Genomic DNA, 20,673 nt, shown 5'->3' with positions numbered 1-20,673 from the left:
CAGCTTGTGTTTCTACGATGAAACTATTTTATTTGCACAGTGTTATGCACTCTCTGCAAATATTTTTTTAAAGGCAAAAGACAACAGTAAGCCTTGAATATCATGCATGTGAATGTCAGTTTTTATTTTCAGGGTTTTTTGTACATAATGCATGCTTCTGTTGTCAAATAAACCATTTTGTAATAAGATGGGAATTCAAAGTTGTTCGTTTTTTTACAAGTCAGTTGGTACTGATTGAGCACTTCCTGTAATTAGTTATGTCATCATCATCAGGTTGATCATGATGAGTAAGCTATTACTATAAAGGGGTGAGGGAAGTTGTGAGTGTCAAGTGTATGGAATGTAAGGCACTGGTAAAATATGCATGGGTGGTGGTAAATGTGCTTTTGTGAAGTGAAAAGGAATTAACATTTGAAACGGTGACTTATTTGTGTTTAACATGTTTGCAGTAACAAAAGCACCAGTTACATATGTAGATTGCATTCTTAGTAGAAACCATTATAGCATTCAAATGACTTATTATTGCCTTACAATTGATCTAATCTCTCACATGGAGTAGATGTTTACTGCCTCTAGTGACTATGTCCCACAATTAGGTAACGCTCGCATGCACACACGTTTGCAGGGATGAGCACAGATGGACCCTTAGTAGTGCTCCACCTTTTGCCCTGGGTGGGAAAAGTGCTCTTTCTGTTGGAGTGCATTGCTTTCTTCATTCATCAGTATTTCAAAAAAACAAAATATTTGCCTCTGTCATCTATTACCCCAAAAGTTATTAAATATCTGATGGGCATTTGAGTTCTTGTGAGAATTGGGCCCCTTGCCGATACATAGCAGACACAAGCCCCCAAGCACGGTGGTGCTGTGTCTGACCAACCGAAACGTTTCCTAACTAGGAAAACACAAAAAAACGTAAGATGACAACTGAAAACCGTGAGCTACGATTGAACACAGCAAAAATGAGGAATGCAATGATAATAGTTTCTCCAACGCACTATTATCTCACTGTGGGCGGTGTTGCACCGATAGTAAGTGTACGTCCTGCAACCGTAGGGTCACCGGTTCGTATCCCCGCCAGAGTGCATGTCACAACTCACGTTGCCCATGAATGAATTGTGGTTGGCTGATTTATGGTGGTCGGAGAGGCAGCCATGCTTCCGTCAGACTGCACCAGCTGTGGCTACACAAGTAGCTTACCACCACAAGGGTGTGACTGTGTATTAATGTGTGCAATGGTAAGACGTCTGCGTATGAAAAGGGCTATATAAGTGTAATGCATTATTGTTGTTAGGGGTGTCCCGATCAGATCTTTGAGATTGGAAATCAGTTCGATGTCGGGGGAAAAATAAATAAATAATCGGATCAAACTTGATCTAAGCTCTTCGATTTTACCACTCTTATATAAGCAGTCCATTAATGCAGCCCTATGGGGGCACAAGCCAGTGCAAACTGTAGGCCGGTCCCAAGCCCAGATAAATGTAGACGGTTGCGTCAAGAAGGGCATCCGGCTTAAAACTTTCCCAAACGCCGTCAACCTGCAGGGCGCCGGTGGAAATTCAGCTACTGTGGGTCGAAGACAAAGAAGAGGTGGAAAGTGGGTTCTTCGGCAGAAAGAGAAGAGGAAAGCACAGAGGCTAGAACTGAATGTGGGGACTTTGAATGTTGGGACTATGAAGGGAAAATCTCGGGAGTTGGTTGACATGATTCGGAGAAAGGTTGATATAGTGTGTGTCCAGGAGACCAGCTGGAAAGGCAGTAAGGCTAGAAGTTTAGGGGCAGGGTTTAAATTATTTTACCATGGTGTAGATGGGAAGAGAAATGGAGTCAGGTTATTTTAAAAGAAGAGTTGGCTAAGAATGTCTTGGAGGTGAAAAGAGTATCAGATCGAGTGATGAGGCTGAAACTTGCAATTGAGGGTGTTATGTATAATGTGATTCGTGGCTATGCCCCACAGGTAGGATGTGACCTCGAGGTGAAAGAGAAATTCTGGAAGGAGCTAGACGAAGTCGTTCTGAGCATCCCAGACAGAGAGAGGGCCGTGATTGGTGCAGATTGTAATGGACATGTTGGTGAAGGAAACAGTGGTGATGAAGAAGTGATGGGTAAGTACGGCATCCAGGAAAGGAACTCGGAGGGACAGATGATGGTAGACTTTGCAACAAGGATGGAAATGGCTGTAGTGAACACTTTTGTCCAGAAGAGGCACGAACATAGGGTGACCTACAAGAGCGGAGGTAGAAGCACACAGTTGGATTACATTTTGTGCAGACGATGTAATCTGAAGGAGGTTACCGACTGTAAGGGGAGGGTGTGGCTAGACAGCATAGGATGGTGGTGTGAAAAATGACTCTGGTGGTGGGGAGGAAGATTAGGAAGACAAAGGCAGAGAAGAGAACCATGTGGTGGAAGCTGAGACAGGACGAGTGTTGTGCAGCTTTTCGGGAAGAAGTGAGACAGGCTCTCGGTGGACAGGAGGAGCTTCCAGAAGACTGGACCACTACAGCCAAGGTGATCAGAGAGGCAGGCAGGAGAGTACTTGGTGTATCTTCTGGCAGGAAAGGAGAGAAGGAGACTTGGTGGTGGAACCTCACAGTACAGGAAATCATACAAGGAAAGAGGTTAGCTAAGAAGAAGTGGGACACTGAGAGGACCGAGGAGAGGCGAAAGGAATACATTGAGATGCGACACAGGGCAAAGGTAGAGGTGGCAAAGGCAAAACAAGAGGCATATGATGACATGTATGGCAGGTTGGACACTAAAGAAGGAGAAAAGGATCTATACAGGCTGGCCAGACAGAGGGATAGAGATGGGAAGGATGTGCAGCAGGTTAGGGTGATTAAGGATAGAGATGGAAATATGTTGACTGGTGCCAGCAGTGTGCTTGCTAGATGGAAAGAATACTTCGAGGAGTTGATGAATGAGGAAAATGATAGAGAAGGGAGAGTAGAAGAGGCAAGTGTGGTGGACCAGGAAGTGGCAATGATTAGTAAGGGGGAAGTTAGAAAGGCATTAAAGAGGATGAAAAATGGAAAGGCAGTTGGTCCTGATGACATTCCTGTGGAGGTATGGAAGCATCTAGGAGAGGTGGCTGTGAAGTTTTTGACCAGCTTGTTCAATAGAATTCTAGTGCGTGAGAAGATGCCTGAGGAATGGAGGAAAAGTGTACTGGTGCCCATTTTTAAGAACAAAGGTGATGTGCAGAGCTGTGGGAACTATAGAGGAATAAAGTTTATGAGCCACACAATGAAGTTATGGGAAAGAGTAGTGGAGGATAGACTCAGGACAGAAGTGAGTATTTGCGAGCAACAGTATGGTTTCATGCCTAGAAAGAGTACCACAGATGCATTATTTGCCTTGAGGATGTTGATGGAAAAGTACAGAGAAGGTCAGAAGGAGCTACATTGTGTCTTCGTAGATCTAGAGAAAGCCTATGACAGAGTACCCAGAGAGGAACTGTGGTACTGCATGCGGAAGTCTGGAGTGGCAGAGAAGTATGTTAGAATAATACAGGACATGTACGAGGGCAGCAGAACAGCGGTGAGGTGTGCTGTAGGTGTGACAGAAGAATTTAAGGTGGACGTGGGACTGCATCAGGGATCAGCCCTGAGCCCCTTCCTTTTTGCAGTGGTGATGGATAGGCTGACAGATGAGGTTAGACTGGAATCCCCGTGGACCATGATGTTTGCAGATGACATTGTGATCTGCAGTGAAAGCAGGGAGCAGCTGGAGGAACAGTTAGAGAGATGGAGGCATGCACTGGAAAGAAGAGGAATGAAAATTAGCCGAAGTAAAACAGAATATATGTGCATGAATGAGAGGGCTGGTGGGGGAAGAATGAGGCTACAGGGAGAAGCGATAGCAAGGGTGGAGGACTTTAAATACTTGGGGTCAACCGTCCAGAGCAATGGTGAGTGTGGTCAGGAAGTGAAGAAACGGGTCAAAGCAGGTTGGAACGGGTGGAGGAAGGTGTCAGGTGTGTTATGTGACAGAAGAGTCTCTGCTAGGATGAAGGGCAAAGTTTATAAAACAGTAGTGAGGCCAGCCATGATGTACGGATTAGAGACAGTGGCACTGAAGAGACAACAGGAAGCAGAGTTGGAGGTAGCGGAAATGAAGATGTTGAGGTTCGCTCTTGGAGTGACCAGGTTGGATAAAATTAGAAATGAGCTCATAAGAGGGACAGCCAAGGTTCGATGTTTTGGAGACAAAGTTAGAGAGCGCAGACTTCAATGGTTTGGACACGTCCAGAGGAGAAATAGTGAGTATATTGGAAGAAGGATGATGAGGATAGAGCTGCCAGGCAAGAGAGCGAGAGGAAGACCAAAGAGAAGGTTGATGGATGTCGTGAGGGAAGACATGATGGCAGTTGGTGTTCGAGAGGAGGATGCAGGAGATAGGCTTACATGGAAAAGGATGACGCGCTGTGGCGACCCCTAACGGGACAAGCCGAAAGGAAAAGAAGAAGAAGAAGAGTATGGTTTCATGCCTCAAAAGAGTACCACAGATGCATTATTTGCCTTGAGAATGTTGATGGAAAAGTACAGAGAAGGTCAGAAGGAGCTACCTTGTGTCTTTGTAGATCTAGAGAAAATCTATGACAGAGTACCCAGAGAGGAACTGTGGTACTGCATGCGGAAGTCTGGAGTGGCAGAGAAGTATGTTAGAATAATACAGGACATGTACGAGGGCAGCAGAACAGCGGTGAGGTCTGCTGTAGGTGTGAGAGACAAATTTAAGGTGGAGGTGGGACTGCATCAGGGATCAGCCCTGAGCCCCTTCCTGTTTGCAGTGGTGATGGATAGGCTGACAGATGAGATTAGACTGGAATCCCCATGGACCATGATCTTTGCAGATGACATTGTGATCTGCAGTGAAAGCAGGGAGCAGCTGGAGGAACAGTTAGAAAGATGGAGGCATGCACTGGAAAGAAGAGGAATGAAGATTTGCTGAAGTAAACAGAATATATGTGTATGAATGAGAGGGGTGGTGGGGGAAGAGTGAGGCTACAGGGAGAAGAGATAGCAAGAGTGGTGGACTTTAAATACTTGGGGTCAACCGTCCAGAGCAATGGAGAGTGTGGTCAGGAAGTGAAGAAACGGGCCAAAGCAGTCTGGAACGGGTGGAGGAAGGTGTCAGGTGTGTTATGTGACAGAAGAGTCTCTGCTAGGATGAAGGGCAAAGTTTATAAAACAGTGGTGAGGCCAGCCATGATGTACGGATTAGAGACAGTGGCACTGAAGAGACAACAGGAAGCAGAGCTGGAGGTGGCGGAAATGAAGATGTTGAGGTTCGCTCTCGGAGTGACCAGGTTGGATAAAATTAGAAATGAGCTCATAAGAGGGACAGCCAAGGTTCGATGTTTTGGAGACAAAGTTAGAGAGAGCATACTTAAATGGTTTGGACACGTCCAGAGGAGAAATAGTGAGTATATTGGTAGAAGGATGATGAGGATGGAGCTCCTAGGCAAGAGAGCTAGAGGAAGACCAAAGAGAAGGTTGATGGATGTCGTGAGGGAAGACATGATGGCAGTTCGAGAGGAGGATGCAGGAGATAGGCTTACATGGAAAAGGATGAGGCGCTGTGGCGACCCCTAAAGGGACAAGCCGAAAGAAAAAGAAGACTCGATCAAGCCTTTTCTAAAATGCCATACAACAAAATAAGTAAATATGTATGATTATTGCTGACATCGGACCGAAATCGGTATCGGCTAAAACTCATGGCTGCAGTACCGGTATCGGATCGTAAGTGAAAAAGGTCGATGGGACCATACCTTATAATAATAATAATACATATTATAATAATAATGATGATGATAATAATTATTGTTGTTGTTGGCACAGTGGGCGACTGGTTAGCACATCCGCCTCACAGTTCTGAGGGGTTCAAATCCCGGCCCCGCCTGTGTGGAGTTTGGATGTTCTCCCCGTGCCTGCTTGGGTTTTCTCCGGGTACTCTGGTTTCCTCCCACATCCCAAAGCCATGCATGGTAGGTTGATTGAAATTGCCTGTCGGTCTGAACGTGAGTGTGAATGGTTGTTTGTTTCTATGTGCCCTGCGATTGGCTGACCAGTTCAGGGTGTACCCCGCCTGTGGGCTCCAGCACGCCCGCGACCCGAGTGAGGAGAAGCAGTACAGAAAATGTATGGATGGATGGATGTTGTTGTTACTGTGCTGGTATTAAGTGGTAGAACATAAAAAAATGTTCCACATATCCTGGTTTAAGCCATGTATTTATACTACGACTGTATATCACTGGAAGGTAGTGTATTGCTCTGTGCAGCTTATTCAGACAGAGCCCAGTTAAGGAGAGGTGGGAGGGATATTTTTGAGGAAAGAGGGAGTGTTTTTAAAACAATTAGTTTCATCCAAGTATTGTATGGTTATACACTTGTCTAGCTTGTATAATTAAAAATTACATCACGTAAAAAAAATTACAAAAATTAGGAGTTCTACCATTCAATTTAGGGGTGCACCCCCCCCCCCCCCCCAAAAAAAAAAAAATAAACAAAGAAAAAGGTCAAGAAACTCTTACACTCCCCAGTTCCAGCTGAAGAAAAACACCCCCAAAGCATGATGCTGCCACCACCATTTCTTCACAGCAGGTATGGTGTTCTTTTGGTGATAAGCGGTGTTGTATTTGCGCCACATATACCTTTTTTAAGTCTGGCCAAAAGGTTCATCAAGATTGCTCTTGTTTTTTTATACCACAAAAACCTGGCATTTGAACTGGGACGTGTAAACTTTTTATATCCACTGCATCTTCCCTTCACCTCCATTGTATTTTTTATTGACTGTGTTAATTTTTCTGGTAACAAAAATATATTTAAATTAAATGTTTCCTACTATATTTTTTCCTAAATTTTGGAATCATTTGCCAAGGGGGTGCCTTTTTGGGGGTGGGCTTGAGCTCCTGCCCCCCAAAATGTCTGCAAGTTTGGATGTTGCGTTTAGTTAGGAACACGTAACATTACCGAACCAGCATAGGATTGTAAATGTGGGTTAGGGTTCTACCCAGATTTCCTGAAACATGACATAATGGAGTAAATCAACACTTTTCTCACATGGGAATTAAACGTGCTTTTCTGTGCCGCGCCCAAGGCTGCTCATTATCAACATCAGGGAAAGTCATCATTGTAGTGATCCAATTTAAACGGGGCTGATGGTGGCCAATTTGGGGAAGGAGCACTTGCTGGCCTCGTTTGGCTTTAGCCCAGTTTGTGGCCCACTTCTCTTTCTCCAGACGCCCAATCGATAAACTGGATTTCAGTGTTCTCAAATCTTTGATGAACTGCAGAGGAACCTGCCGTCAAAATCCTTTGTCACTTCTTGACAAATAGCCCTCAAAAGTTGGATTTTCCATTGTCACCATGTTTGATATCACACGCAACATCAGCAAATCTCACGAGATTTGAGATCAGTCATCATCATAGGATTACATGCCCGAGGGTTGCATAGTTATCCTAATTGTAGTTCAGTTTAATTTTATTGACCGTTAGTTCTACGACAGTGAACCTATCCACTACACTTGCATAACAGTTATGAATTTTGAAATGTTACGGTGAAGTTACTAAATGATGGTGACATTTTGTCACTGGAACAAGTCATTGATTGCTGTGGGGAAATTATATTGAAATTAGAACATATCAGATTGCGTTTGACTTTACAATGTTTGGTTTAAAAAACAAAAATGCATTTGAATTTGTGTTACTTAGCATTTCTCACTTTGAAATCTTTTTTGTTGTGGCGTGTCGAGGTGGCAATAGTCATCACACCCTGTGCTTCAGTAGAAGTGCAGATACTTGTGTAGTGACCCCAGCGACAGTAAATGCAAGCTTTGCTATTTCATCCACCACAGTTACATTAACAATTACAAATACAGTTAAGTATTGTTGTAAAACACAACATACGTATACTTATAGCCTGTATTTGAATGCGCGTTCCGTGTGTATAAATAACTTTATGCGAGGGATTTGAGTCTGAACGAGGCACTGAAGGACGTGACATCTATCTAATGGACGTCATGATATGGACCGATAAGACCCAAGCCATCTTCCATATTTAAATTAGGGAAGATGAGTGATCCAATTAGAGCAAAGCTCGTTTATATGTCACATAATAATGAGAAATCTGACCATCTCAAATGCCAGGCGGAAAAGATGAACTAGAAGAGCTTGAAAAAGGACATTTTTGGCATTTCCTACCACAATGATCATGCAAACTCGATAAAAGGACATCCCAGATGATCAAAAATGAATAGAAAAACAGTGGTGGAAGGGGAGCTTTCTAATAAGGTCATGCATGGATGGGGAATATCTTGCCTTTCCGAATCTGTTGCATCATCAGCCTGGTTCACATGACTCCATGTCGCTGCTGTCCTTGTTCTTTCCACCTTTATAAGTCCCCAAGATCTCAACCATTTCAGATCTTTAAATCGATTGACTTCTCTTCTGCAGCATTTGTTGTTTTTACATTGTGTCGTCATCCTTGGCGGTTGAAAAAAAGTAGCAAGCCTATTTCCACGAAGTAAGGACAGATGTCGTTATTCAAATGCAGGGAGTAAAAGTAACAACTCATCAGAAAAAAAAATACTCAAGTACCGACACCTGAAAAAATCTACTTAAGTCCAGTTATGAAGTATTTGACTTTGTTAGGTGCAGCCACCGGTCATGTGCATACTACAGTGGAATTGAATGTTTACTTCCAAATGTCCTCCTTAGATGATTTGGGTTTATTTGTCAGACTGTAAGGGGATGTGCCGATAGTTGAGGGTGATGATTACTCTGTCTTTTCGAATAAGGTGAGAGCAACTTCTAAAAATAGAGTCAACTTTTTGCTGCCTGTGCTCAGGCACCGCCTCTGCAATGAGTGGAGAAGCATTAAGAGGTGGCTAATCCACAAAGACAAGAAGCTTGTGGCTCTTGCGGCGTTCCTCACCGAGGGTGCTTTGACAATTTCGAATTTTATCATTATCTCTTTGCCTGTATGTGCGTGTCATTTAATCCGAAGTCTGACAGTTTCTTGCAACTTCCAACGCATTGAGATGTTTTTGTCGTCCCGGATCTCATTAATGGGATTAGATTGCGTGAGGACAGCTGGACACTGATCTGCAAACGTCTGGAGGCTGGATGGACAACATGTCTCCTCAACATCAACTGGACAGACTGAGCCAGGGTGCGGGACAAAGCGACAACAGACGGGTAGATATTGTTAATATTGGATACAGTTTTGTTGCTGTCAATTGAAAAGCATTATCTATTTTATGTAAAATGCCCAAATCATTTTGGTTCCCAGAAATGAGTAGTAATAATAATCAATTATTATTATTATTATTATTATTATTATTCAGTGTTCCAAGTAACTGTGACTCAAATGAGGACAAGCGGTATGGAAAGTGAAAGGGTGGTGTTCCCAAGAAAATATCATTTGAAATATGAATATGTGAGAAACTACATGTCCTAGCCAAATGAAATGAAATGAAAAAGATGTATTGATCCAAATTCCAACAACATTCAAACAAAATGTTCAAAATATGTACCTACTGTGACACGACACACGTTTGTCTTTTTGACTTTTTTGAATTTTTTGTACCATGTCCTAAACCTACTGTTGGTGTATTTTTTTAATTATCTAAAAAAAAATGCATGTGACTGTGTTTGAGCATATTCTAACACACCAAAGACCATTTTGTCATTATACACTGAAAGAAAAGGTAAAACATTGCACGAAAATTAAACTTGGGTTTGACATTAAGCTTATTTCGTCTCACACAACTTTTTCAAATTTTATGATTTGAGCAAGAATTTCATATATATATATATATATATATATATATATATATATATATATATATAATAACCTGTATATTAAAAACTGCATGCAGTGCAGTCCATATGACAGACACATTCACAAAGGCGGGCATTGGGGCATAGTTCGAGTGATGGCGCTGTGCAGTTTCAGGAGCCCTTGCTCAAAGGCACATCACCAATTGCTGTGAATTCTATTCAGAACCCTGTCCCAATTTCCATCTTGACTTCATACTGCAGGGTATTGAACCAGTCCTTAATGTACTGAGTCACTCATGACTAGCTGGTTATGGTGGTGGTCAAATGCGATAAATTAGTGAACAAATCAGACTCTGGGGGCAATCATAGTGTGGCACGGCTGGAATGTTTGTCCCCCTGTGACTTAGCTGGATCAACAGTATTACACAGAATTACAATGGCCAAAATGTGTGGCCTATTAATTAAGATTTGGAGAACCTTGAGCTAGGATTAAAAAAAAAAGAAAAAAAACAAAAAAAGGCTGGTTTGGCCATTATTATGATTGACAATAGTAATACAGTATAGAGATGCGTGAGCATTCGTGGCATATTTACAGAACAATGTTTGCTCTGTTGTGCAAAGTTGCAGCATAGGTGGGCCATTTCCAAAATGTGCCCCCCCCCCCGGTGGGCAATGTGGAAGTGACTCAGAACAAGTCTTAATATACGAGTGGGAGAGAATGAAAACACCACTGCCGTTGGATCTTGAACCTGCAACCTTCAAGACTGTAGTGTTTATATTTTTGTCTCGTTTAGCGGGTGAACTCCCAAAGTCTTCGATGTCAGTCCGCACCCGCTCTAGTCATCAGGAAAGCTCTCTCCAGGTCCAAGACCCTTTCCAGGTAAAATCCTTTCCACACGCCTATGTGGCGTAGTTCAGATGTTAATTGCAAAAAAAAGCATGTTGCTTTTATTATCTGTGCAAATGACGATAAGCAGCTGCCTCTTTCTTGGTACCAAATCATTCAACTAATCATTTGTCCCTTCGAGCACTAGACCCAGTTTCTCCAGGTTTATTTTCTGACACTACGTCTTTGGAGTGAGGGGACACACTGGAACCTGGCATCAAAAAGGGCTCGATTCAGTGGGTGCTTTGGAGAGTAATATGTTTACCTGTAATGACTTCAGGTTGTTGACCATCGTAATTGAAGCCTTCGAACAACCTGAAGTTGGTACAGGTGTGGTTTTATCACACTCTGAAGCATTCGCTGAATGGAGTTCCAGTGCAACGCCTGCTCTAGGTGTTTGGTGTTTTCATCAGTGGTGGTTGTATCAGGCCCTCCGCTGCATGGTTTGTCATGAAGAAATCCTGTTATCAGAAACTTGCAACGGATAGCGGAAATTTTACGATGCGTTGGAGCAGTGTAGCGGCCATAAAGCCTCTCAAACTGGTGCTAAATTGCAGTCAGGGACAACAAACTAAATTATTTTGCAACACAGCTCCAATGTCAGTTGCAAGCAATGGGCAAGGCAATGATATGCTTGCAAAAACTGCAATGCCTAAGCCGTCAAATGCTAATGGCTTCACATCTGTCCCAAAGAAAAAAAAAAAAATGAAAAAAGGAAGTGTACTGTCGTGATTTCTGCGACACCCTGTAGTGTTGATTTAAACTAAGTCCTGTACTGTATGAAAGTGTTGTAGTTTTGTTCTCATTATTTTGAGGTGTTTTGTCATTTTTATGTTGTGCTTTTTTTAATGGTGTACTGCAGTGTTAAAGGTGCCATATTTTACCAAACCAACTTTTTCTAATATTTGGGATGTAATATTGGCTTTACGGTGCCTCAGTAAACATGAAATATGAATTAAGATAGTCCACGATTCCTGAGTTCCGGATGTTTTTCTGCCGAGAAGCCTGAAATCAGGTCATTCAAACTTCTCCAGCTTATATACGTCACTAGCGAAGATCTCTGCCTACCTCTCTGCTCCCGAGCCAGCGCTGTCAACATAATAAATACACATGCTCATACATGTGGGTCTTCTACACGAAGGCAACCAATCAGAGGAAAGGGGGTGGTCTTAGCCAAATATGAACAAAGTGGATCCAAAACTGCGTCAAGCAGAAGTAGCTGTCAGAGGGGCCTTTTCTGGACAGTAGTGTGACAAGGTGGTTTTTTTTCTTTTTTTTAAAAATGAAATTGACAATTTTATACTAAGTCCATGTTCGAGAGTCACTCCATGGACGTCTAAATAGCCAAAATATGGGACCTTTACAATAACAATGGTGGATGTGGACTCCAGGAACGACAGCAATTACCTCGGCCAAAGCTAATGGAGATCCAAATAAATGATTCAAAAGTCAGCTACTGTAACAGTACTATTAGAGCTGAATGTTTTGTTGAACATTTTTCCTGGTACATTTACAAATGTAATATCATAAACAATAGGAGGATGCCCTGTGGGATGCATTTTGGTCACCTAAGACCATGCATTTCTATAGATCTGCATCTCTTATTGAGTGGTGGTGATTTGGATCCACATGTTGGCCTCTTCCAGAGAGAGCCTTCTGGTTCCTGTGTTCCCAGAGACATGCTCATTGGTCCAGTCCTTTCTGAGAATGCCCGATAGGTTATTTCTACTACATGGGCACATTCAGTTAAAGACTGGCATGCAGACACAGGACAGAAACCTCTTCCTCTTCACAGACATCCTAGTGATCGCCAAAGCCAAGTAAGCACACGTGTGTTTGCATGTTGTGTGTGTGTTTTAATGCCTGTATCTGAAAGCAAGATGTTCACGTCCGTGCTAGAGTTGAATAATGTAATTTACGTTGCACCAGGTCAGCCAACCAATTCAAGCAGAAGGCCCAGGCGCTTGTATGTGAAATGTGGACAGCAAGTTGCCTGGAGGAGGTGTGTGAAGGAAGCACATGCCCTGAGAGGAGCTTTGTCATTGGCTGGCCCACATGTAACTCCGTTGCAACATTCAGGTGAAACACACACACAATAAACATGTCCATAAGAGGATCCAAAGAGCCCGAGCCACAATATAAGTGCATACACATCAGGCATTTATTTGTAGAAGTCTTTGAAAAAAGTCTTAACGTTGGCACTACGGGTTTTGTTTGGCATGTCTCCGTCAGCTCAGCGGAACAAAAAGAGAAATGGCTGTGCCACCTGAAAAGGTCAGCTTATCTCAAGTGCTGTACATTAAAGTATGTACCGTATGTGTGTTTGTACACAAGAGGCAACAAAACTTCCGTTTCATTTTCTCTGCAGTCGAATTAAAGAGGAAAAAGAGAAGGAAGAACCTAAGACCATCCCTCTCAGAGTGTATGGGAAGGGACTTAATACTTACGCCGTTGTAAGGAGATTTATATTTAAAAAAAAAACATTTTTTTTTTTAAATCTGTACAGACTTTTACCATATTTTCCCTGCTTCCCATTTGTGACTATTGTATGTCCCTCCTCTTCCACCATTTAGACCAAGACTTTGCCTGTCAGCAACTCTGATTCAACCAATGAGGTGATCCGACTGGCTCTGCAGCAGTTTAGCATTATTGTGAGTAACATCATGAGTTGTATATTTTCAGAGATACAATCCTCCTGTGTCCTGCATACTTTTGTCAAGATTCCTCTATTATCCACTGTCTGTCACTTGCTGACAAAAGCGATGCTATATTTAAAAAAACAAAACAAAATTTGTCTGTGGAGAAAAACATCTCTGTGGTATGAGTATCTGACTTTGTTCTTGTGTTCAGGGTAACGTGAAGGACTACCAGCTGTGGATCCTCTCCAAGAGGGACAATACACCCTATCAACTCATTGGTTAGACATTTGCTTTTGTTCATCTCCATCGCTTAATTTAGGTTGAAGCAGGATTTCTGTTTTCTGGATCTCGAAACTTGAAAATCTTGAATGAATATTAAATGTGCTTGAAAGTTCACAACCAAAGGCGAACTGTCAGTCAGTTGTTAGCTGAATAAATCCAAAAACAATGTAACAAAATTAGTTCACTGTTCAACCTCATATTTAGTATTGAGTTAATAATATTCCCATTATATAAATCAAGAAATCAATAGTGCAGAGTGAAACTGTCACATCCTAAAATCCTTATTAACTTTAAGGACAATGTTTTGAATAACATTCTGAATTGTCATTGTCAGTGCATAATGATGTTTACCACCGTTAAAAAAAAAAATGCTTGTGCTTTGGAGGTAGTTCATGTTTTGTTGTCTGTCGGCTTGGCCATATTGTACTGAGCAACCAGGACAGATCGGAAATGTCTACCACTTTTCTATGTTACAAAACACTTCTATGGTCAGCCACAATTTTATCGTCTTTACGTTCAGTGGTACTCTTTTACACAGATTCAGACATGCCTGTGAAAAATTTTAATTGTGAGCATGATATAGATATAACGTGTGCACAAAATGCTAATTTGTGGCCACCAAATAGGTATAACATGGGACGGTGCAGAGTAATTTGTTGCTGGGGCTCTGTGTAGGACAAGTCGGTTACATGAATGTTTCTGAGTCCATGGCATACTATTTTGTTCTTGCCACTAAGAGCTTAAAGCTTACAACAACAACAAAGTGATGCGCATGAAGAAGTAGCTACTCCCGGTTCTCCTCTGTCTCAGGTCACGAGTTCCCCTTCAGTATCCAGATGAGTCATGTGCGACAAGCGCTGACCCACAGCGCTACAGCGCCAGAGGACAGAGACTGGGCGATACAGGCGGAGCAGCTGCAGATGCACAAGCGGTGCCAATTTATCCTCAAAGCCCGCCCTGAGGAAACACTTCAACCGCAGGTGGCGACAGGTGAGCTCAGGTGTGCGGCGCAGTGGACTGAAGCGGGCACAGCGGTTCTAATACTGTCGTCTGTCTCTTTCAGAGTTCCCACAGAAGCCATTTAAAAGGAGGCGCTCGCTCATCACTTGGGCCTTTCTGCGAGGTTCCTCCCATCAGCTGGCGTCTTCCATGGGCGCCGCTTCTCAAGGCTGCTTGTTCGGCCGCCCCCTCAGTGTCGTGTGTGTAGAAGAGGCCCTCCCAAAGCCTGTGATGGTGGGTGTTCACACTGGGGTTGCAAAATTACATGATTTGCCAAAATAGAAACTTGGGAATTCATGGGAATATACCAGGAACGTACTCACGAGTTTTTCGAGTTACGAGCTGTCGCCATCAGGCCTTTTTTGCCAGTGTGACTGCAGAGGCAGTTGATGGGTACCAACAGGCCGACCGGAATGCAGCTTTGGTGGTCGCTGAGGCAAAAACCCGGGAGAGGGAAGAGTTCGGTGAGGTCATGGAGAACAACTTCTGGACGGCTTTGAGGAAATTCTGGTCCACCATATGGCTTCTCAGAAGTGGGAAGCAGTGCGCTGTCAATATTGTGTTATAGTTGGGACGGAGTGCTGCTGACCTCAACTCGGGACGTAGTAAGTTGGTGGGCCAAATACTTGGAAGACCTCCTCAATTCCACTGACATGCCTTCCGATGAGGGAGCACAGTCTGCGGACTCTGAGGCAGGTTCTCCCATCTCTGGGGTCCTGTGGAGGGTTCTCCGGGAGTATGGAGGGCTGGAACCCTTAATAAGAGCTGTTCAGTCCCTCTACAACCAGTGTCAGAATCTGGTTCACATTGCCGGCAGTAAGTCAAATTCGTTTCCAGTGAGGGTTGGACACCTCCAAGGCTGCTCTTTGTCACTGATTTTGTTGATTACCTTTATGGACAGAATTTCTACATGCAGCCAAGGTGTTGAGGGGGGCTAGTTTGGAGACCTCAGCATTGCGTCTCTGCTTTTTGCAGGTGAGGTAGTTCGGATGGCTAAATCAAGTCGTGAGCTTCAACTCTCGCTGGAGCGGTTCACAACTGAGTGTGAAGTGGCTGGGATGAAAATCAGCACCTCCAAATCTGAGACGATGGTCCTCAGTCAGAAAAGGGTGGCGTGTTCTCTCCGGGTCGATGAGGAGTTCCTGCCCCGAGTGGAGGAGTTCAAGTATCTTGAGGTTTTGTTTTTACAAGTGAGGGAAGAAGGCGGATTGATGCAGCATCTGCAGTGATGCGGACTCATATCTGTCTGACTGTATCGGTCTGCCGTGGTGAAGATTTCTTTTGATTTAACGGTAGATATACGTTCTTACCATCATCTATGATCACGAACTGTGGGTCGTGACCGAAGAACAAGATCGCGGATACAAGCGACCAAAATGAGTTACCTCCGCAGGCTGTCCTGGCTTTCCCTTAGAGAGAGGGTGAGAAGCTCGGTCATCTGGGAGGGGCTCATAAGAGAGCCGCTGCTCCTCTGCATTGAGAGGAGCCAGATGAGGTGGCTCAGACATCAGGTTAGGATGCCCCCTGGAAGCCTCCCTGGTGAGGTGTTCAGGGCACGTCCCACCGTGAGGAGGCCCCGAGTATGAGCCAGGACACCATGCAGCTGGCCTGGGATCCCGCCGAAAGAGCTGGATGAAGTGGCTGGGGAGAGGGAAGTCAGGGCTTCCCTACTTAGGCTGCTGCCCCCCTGACCCACCTCAGAATAAACGGAAGAAAGTGGATAGATGGATGGACAAAATGTGTATGGGGTTAGCCCTTATTATTTGATGGGGATGTAATCAATGGTGACTGTACGGTCTTGTCTGATCAGTGCCTCGACCTTAGCACTATTCCCAGGACTAACCGCTGACGATGGTCTGCCGCTCATTTGCTTGTCAGGGAAGTCACTCAAAGCAGGCTCTTGTTCTTCACCTTTGATCCTGGACACCCACTTTTTGAATGTGCTGTAGCCGATTACACTTTCCCCATACAAATTTTGCAACATTTTGGGCTCATTATTTTTGACTGCCCCTCGTATTTATGCATGACTATGATACATTTCCACAAAATTACCCTTGATTCTCAGTTAATTTCCTTGGAAATTTTCTAATTTGGATTATTTATAACCCAAATTCCCATCTTAATTTCCCATGAAGATTTACCTGAACGTTTCAGAACATTCACCGGATATTTTCCACTCCTTTGCAACCCTACTTCACACTGATTTTAATGCACCAGTTCTCGCCTTCATCGTCGCTCTCCCTCGCCAGGACATGCTGGCACTCCTGTATCACGAGGGCCCGTGGACGCGGGGCATCTTTCGGCGCCCAGCGGGTGCTCGGGCCGTCAGGGAGCTGCGGGATTCATTGGATTCTGGAGAGTTCCTTCTCCCGCTTACTCGAGACCACATCTTCATCATTGCGGGTGTTTTCAAAGTAAGTAGCTGTCATGATGACCCATATCTCTCACCTGTCCTTTAATCTCCTCCTGCACATCCACATTAGCAGGACAATGTGTTCATGTGTGTTAATCTGCATTCTAATCCCTGTTAGTGTTAATGGACAAGCAGTTAAGTTTTTGCACTGTTGATGCCTTCTTTTACTCAATCATGGACCCAAATGTCATCTTGACCTTCTTCTCTTTTATTCTCAATGTCATTTTTCCTCACTGTTTGGCCACTCACCTCTTCAATGTTTGCTAGGACTTCCTGCGCAACATTCCCGGCAGCCTGTTGTGTTGCGAGCTCCACGAAGAGTGGATGGACGCGCTGGCCGATGAAGAGGGGGAGGAGGAGCAAGTGCAAGAAATAAAACGGTGTGACAAACGCACTTACCAACCTCATCCAGTCAATAATCCTTTTAAACTCTGTCTGTTTCTGAAAGAGTGGAGATTGAAGTGTAGCATCCTCACCCACAGTAGATGCAGCTGTACATTGAGAACCATTGGTATATATGTTGCTATTATCTGCCATGCATGTACAGTGCTCAACATAAAATAATATAAATGTTTAAACCTCATATTTAGCAACATTCAGTTAATTCTTTGACATTTTTATCATGTGCAAATTTAAACATTTAATTTCATTTACCTCATGGGATTAATAAAGCATCTAGTATCTGTCATACACAAACACGCCGATCCACATTCTTCCAATCAATAGCATGCATTTCTAGGGGTATTTTGTAGTACAGTGGTCCATAGAAACTATTTATTCTGATGGCTTTTGAGCACATCTTCTGGGGTGTACTCATTTCTGTTGAGCACTGTATTTCGGAGTCCGTTTGTCCAACAAAGAAAGAACGTCAAATCTTGCAGCAGCGAGTAGAAATAGTTGGTTCTCCTCCTGCAGGATGATGTGTCGGCTGCCTAATGGCAACGCCTTGTTGCTACGCTACTTGCTGGCTGTGCTGCATGTTATCCGAGGCAACGCCCACGAGAACCAGATGACAAGCTTCAACCTGGCGGTGTGCATTGCTCCCAGCATGCTTTGGCCTCCCGGGGCACTGTGCAGCCCTGAAGCAGAGAACGAAGGAACCAGGAAGGCAAGTGAGCAGAGGGGCAAAAAATGGCCACGAGTGGCGGCTGGTGGAGTTTTCTCCATATCTTTCACTATGAATCTCTCCTTGCATACCTGCATGTGTGTGGGGTGCAACACACAGTATATACATCAGAGTCTGAGATGAAATTTTGAAAAAAATTCAAAAATGTAAAATCCGCTGGCAACAAAAGAGAGTACACCCCTTAAGTGAAAATGTCCAAATTGGACCCAAAGTGACAATTGCACATTTTCTCTCAATGGCTGTGTTGCGGTTATTTTTGAGGGAACTGGTAAAACACACTTGCTACATCCAATGATGTGAACACCTTTGACCGTCCCAGTCTTTGCATGACTTCCTCCATTGTGGGCCTACATTTCATGTGTTCAGTTCAGCCTCCTGTGGTCTGCACAGCTCTCCTTTTAGGTTTAAACACTAGCTCCATTGCAGCACACCATTCCGTTGACTGGGTAATGCCTTCATTTCCCATATGCTGTAGTTCTTTCTTAACCTGTGGCAGCCACCTGGCTGACTGTCAGCACTGCATATAGCTGGGCATCCTCCTTTTAAGTTTATTCACGCACACTCCGTTGTCAGCAGTCCTACAATGTGCCACTGTTACTGATCACCATGTGCAGGTTGACGACGACAATCTTGTATGCGCGTAGCGCAACGTTATCATACAGCGACAGAAGCACCACCTCACTTATGACAATTTGTCAAATATCCCATAATATCATAACTATGTAAACTGAGGAAGGTATGATGATTTTTGTAACACAATACGTAGTAACTAGTATCAGAGTATAAACTGAGAGGTGAAGTGGCTGTCTAAGTAGTTACCCATATGCATATCCTGAAACAAAGTTGACTTGCTAGAATTACTTTTACAACACGAAAATAGACTAGAACTTTGTCACTGTCACAGGAACAATGAAAATCAATGCAATCTGTAAAATTAACTACCAAATTAAGTAAGCACGAAAGTTACTATAGTCTCGTAACCTGATTTATTTCTGTTTTGAAGTACAAAATGCATAGTGTAAATATCAAAGTAACTTAAAAAATCAATGACATGTTTGTGTGGTTTGCTGCAGGTTTGTGACTTGGTGAAGTTCATGATAGAACACTGCCAGCAGATTTTGGGAGAGGAGCCTTTCTCTCTGTTTGGAGGCTCACCACAGAGACTCAACACCCAGGAGACGGGACTCTGTGGTACTTATGATCTGGTGTTGTCATGAATCTAGAAAGCATTTAGCGTCTGTATTGATGGGTACTCAACACAGTTTCTGTGTCATTTCCATGGCCATCAGACAAGTGGACGTACCCTTTGACAGATTCGTCCTACGACAGTCTTGAGAACGAATTGGATACCAGCAGTGGTGGCTCGCCGAGCTTTTGCGGCAGACGTCTCCGATCCAAACCAGGCAGTCTGGATTCGGTCCTCACGTTCAGCGACTATGAGCAGGACACGGACCCGGATGTGCGGCACACTCGATGGCAGAGGCAGAGGGGAAACAGGCAGATCCAAGATACACCCATCGTGGATCCCGCCTCCTCCAACCTGGACATCCTTTCTCTGCACAGTATGCACAGGCAGCGTCGGCGATCTGAGCCAGCATTGGTGTATCTAGCGAAGATTCAGCCGCGCTTCTCTGGGAGCACGGACGGCCTCACTGGCGAGGATGATGACGATGATGACAAAAGCGAGCGTGCCTCAAAGTTGGGGCTTCACCAGCGGTACAGAAGGTCACTGGCGGCCATGGAGAAGAGCTCCTCCAGCCTGTCCTCCAACCCCACCTCCCCTGCACCAACACAGACCAAGGCATGCGCTCCTTCCACATCCATCGCCACAAGCTGCAGACTGATTTTTGGCAAACATGAGCAGCAAGAGTCAAGTTGCAAAGAGTGTCCAGCAAAAGAGCATCTTAAATGGGGTACTTTGAAAAGCTGCAGGAGCCTTCACCCCAACTCTTGGCTGAGGAAAGACCGTAGACTGTCCTTAACTCAACAAGAGAGCTTGGAGAAGAACTCTGCCTCCAGCACACATACAAACACCAACACCATTGATGAATATTAGCATCCTTGGCAGGCTAGTCACTCATAGTTTAAGCATCTACAGATTTGAAAATACTATTTATTTAACATACAACTGCAAAAGATCAACTGTAGGGATAATAGTGGCCGTTGTCATCTAATGTAGTTTACTGTTGTTAGAAAGCAAGTAGTGTACTGTCTGCATAAAAAATGTAGCCCTTTCAACAAAGTGAAAGTGTAAATCCGCCCCCTGGCGGATCTGTCGCCATACAGCACTTTGACACTTTTCTTTATTGTAGCTTGTTTGACTAGCAAGCCGCACACGTCTGTCTCATCTGCTGTTTGTGTGTGTTGCATATTAAAAAGGAATTTAACTGTTTTTAATGGGAGGGACAGATTTGTATAGTTAGGAGACACAACAAAACACTTTGGCGCCCTCCATGTCATTGCTGCAATTAGAAAATACAGTGGTGCCTTAAGATAAGAGTTTGTGTTCCGTGTCCACGCTGTTAACTCAAAACTCTGATCTCAAA

General features: G+C 43.9%; 1 protein-coding gene across 2 annotated transcripts; it reads left to right on the top strand.

Annotated features, from left to right (window-relative positions):
* Positions 1 to 5,427: 5,427 nt before the first annotated feature.
* LOC133409967 (rho GTPase-activating protein 20-like) lies at positions 5,428 to 20,626 on the top strand. Of its 2 annotated transcripts, XM_061690628.1 has the most exons (17): positions 5,428 to 5,741; positions 5,841 to 5,986; positions 9,078 to 9,197; positions 10,577 to 10,662; positions 12,315 to 12,488; positions 12,598 to 12,747; positions 12,901 to 12,942; positions 13,037 to 13,121; positions 13,242 to 13,319; positions 13,519 to 13,585; positions 14,400 to 14,579; positions 14,653 to 14,822; positions 16,838 to 17,002; positions 17,269 to 17,381; positions 17,917 to 18,109; positions 19,201 to 19,318; positions 19,417 to 20,626. In XM_061690628.1, exons 3-17 carry the CDS (start codon positions 9,126 to 9,128, stop codon positions 20,181 to 20,183), a joined length of 2,460 nt encoding a protein of 819 aa, XP_061546612.1. In that variant the 5' UTR covers positions 5,428 to 5,741; positions 5,841 to 5,986; positions 9,078 to 9,125; the 3' UTR covers positions 20,184 to 20,626. The 2 variants fall into 2 exon arrangements, with proteins under 2 accessions (XP_061546612.1, XP_061546603.1); XM_061690619.1 differs by lacking the exons at positions 5,428 to 5,741; positions 5,841 to 5,986 and adding an exon at positions 8,879 to 8,980.
* Positions 20,627 to 20,673: the final 47 nt, after the last annotated feature.

The sequence above is a fragment of the Phycodurus eques genome, chromosome 1 (genome assembly GCF_024500275.1).
Source record: "Phycodurus eques isolate BA_2022a chromosome 1, UOR_Pequ_1.1, whole genome shotgun sequence".
Lineage (NCBI taxonomy): Eukaryota > Metazoa > Chordata > Actinopteri > Syngnathiformes > Syngnathidae > Phycodurus > Phycodurus eques.
Note: the sequence above shows the minus strand (reverse complement) of the source record. Positions and strands in the feature narration are given on the sequence as shown.

What these genes read in the sequence shown, in the direction of transcription:
- LOC133409967 (XM_061690628.1), top strand. Translation starts at nt 9,126, where the DNA reads ATGGACAACATGTCTCCTCAACATCAACTGGACAGACTGAGCCAGGGT. An exon ending in AACTCCGTTGCAACATTCAG is followed by an intron (nt 12,748 to 12,900) that starts GTGAAACACACA and finishes TGTCTCCGTCAG; the next exon opens with CTCAGCGGAACAAAAAGAGA. An exon ending in CCAGGAGACGGGACTCTGTG is followed by an intron (nt 19,319 to 19,416) that starts GTACTTATGATC and finishes CATGGCCATCAG; the next exon opens with ACAAGTGGACGTACCCTTTG.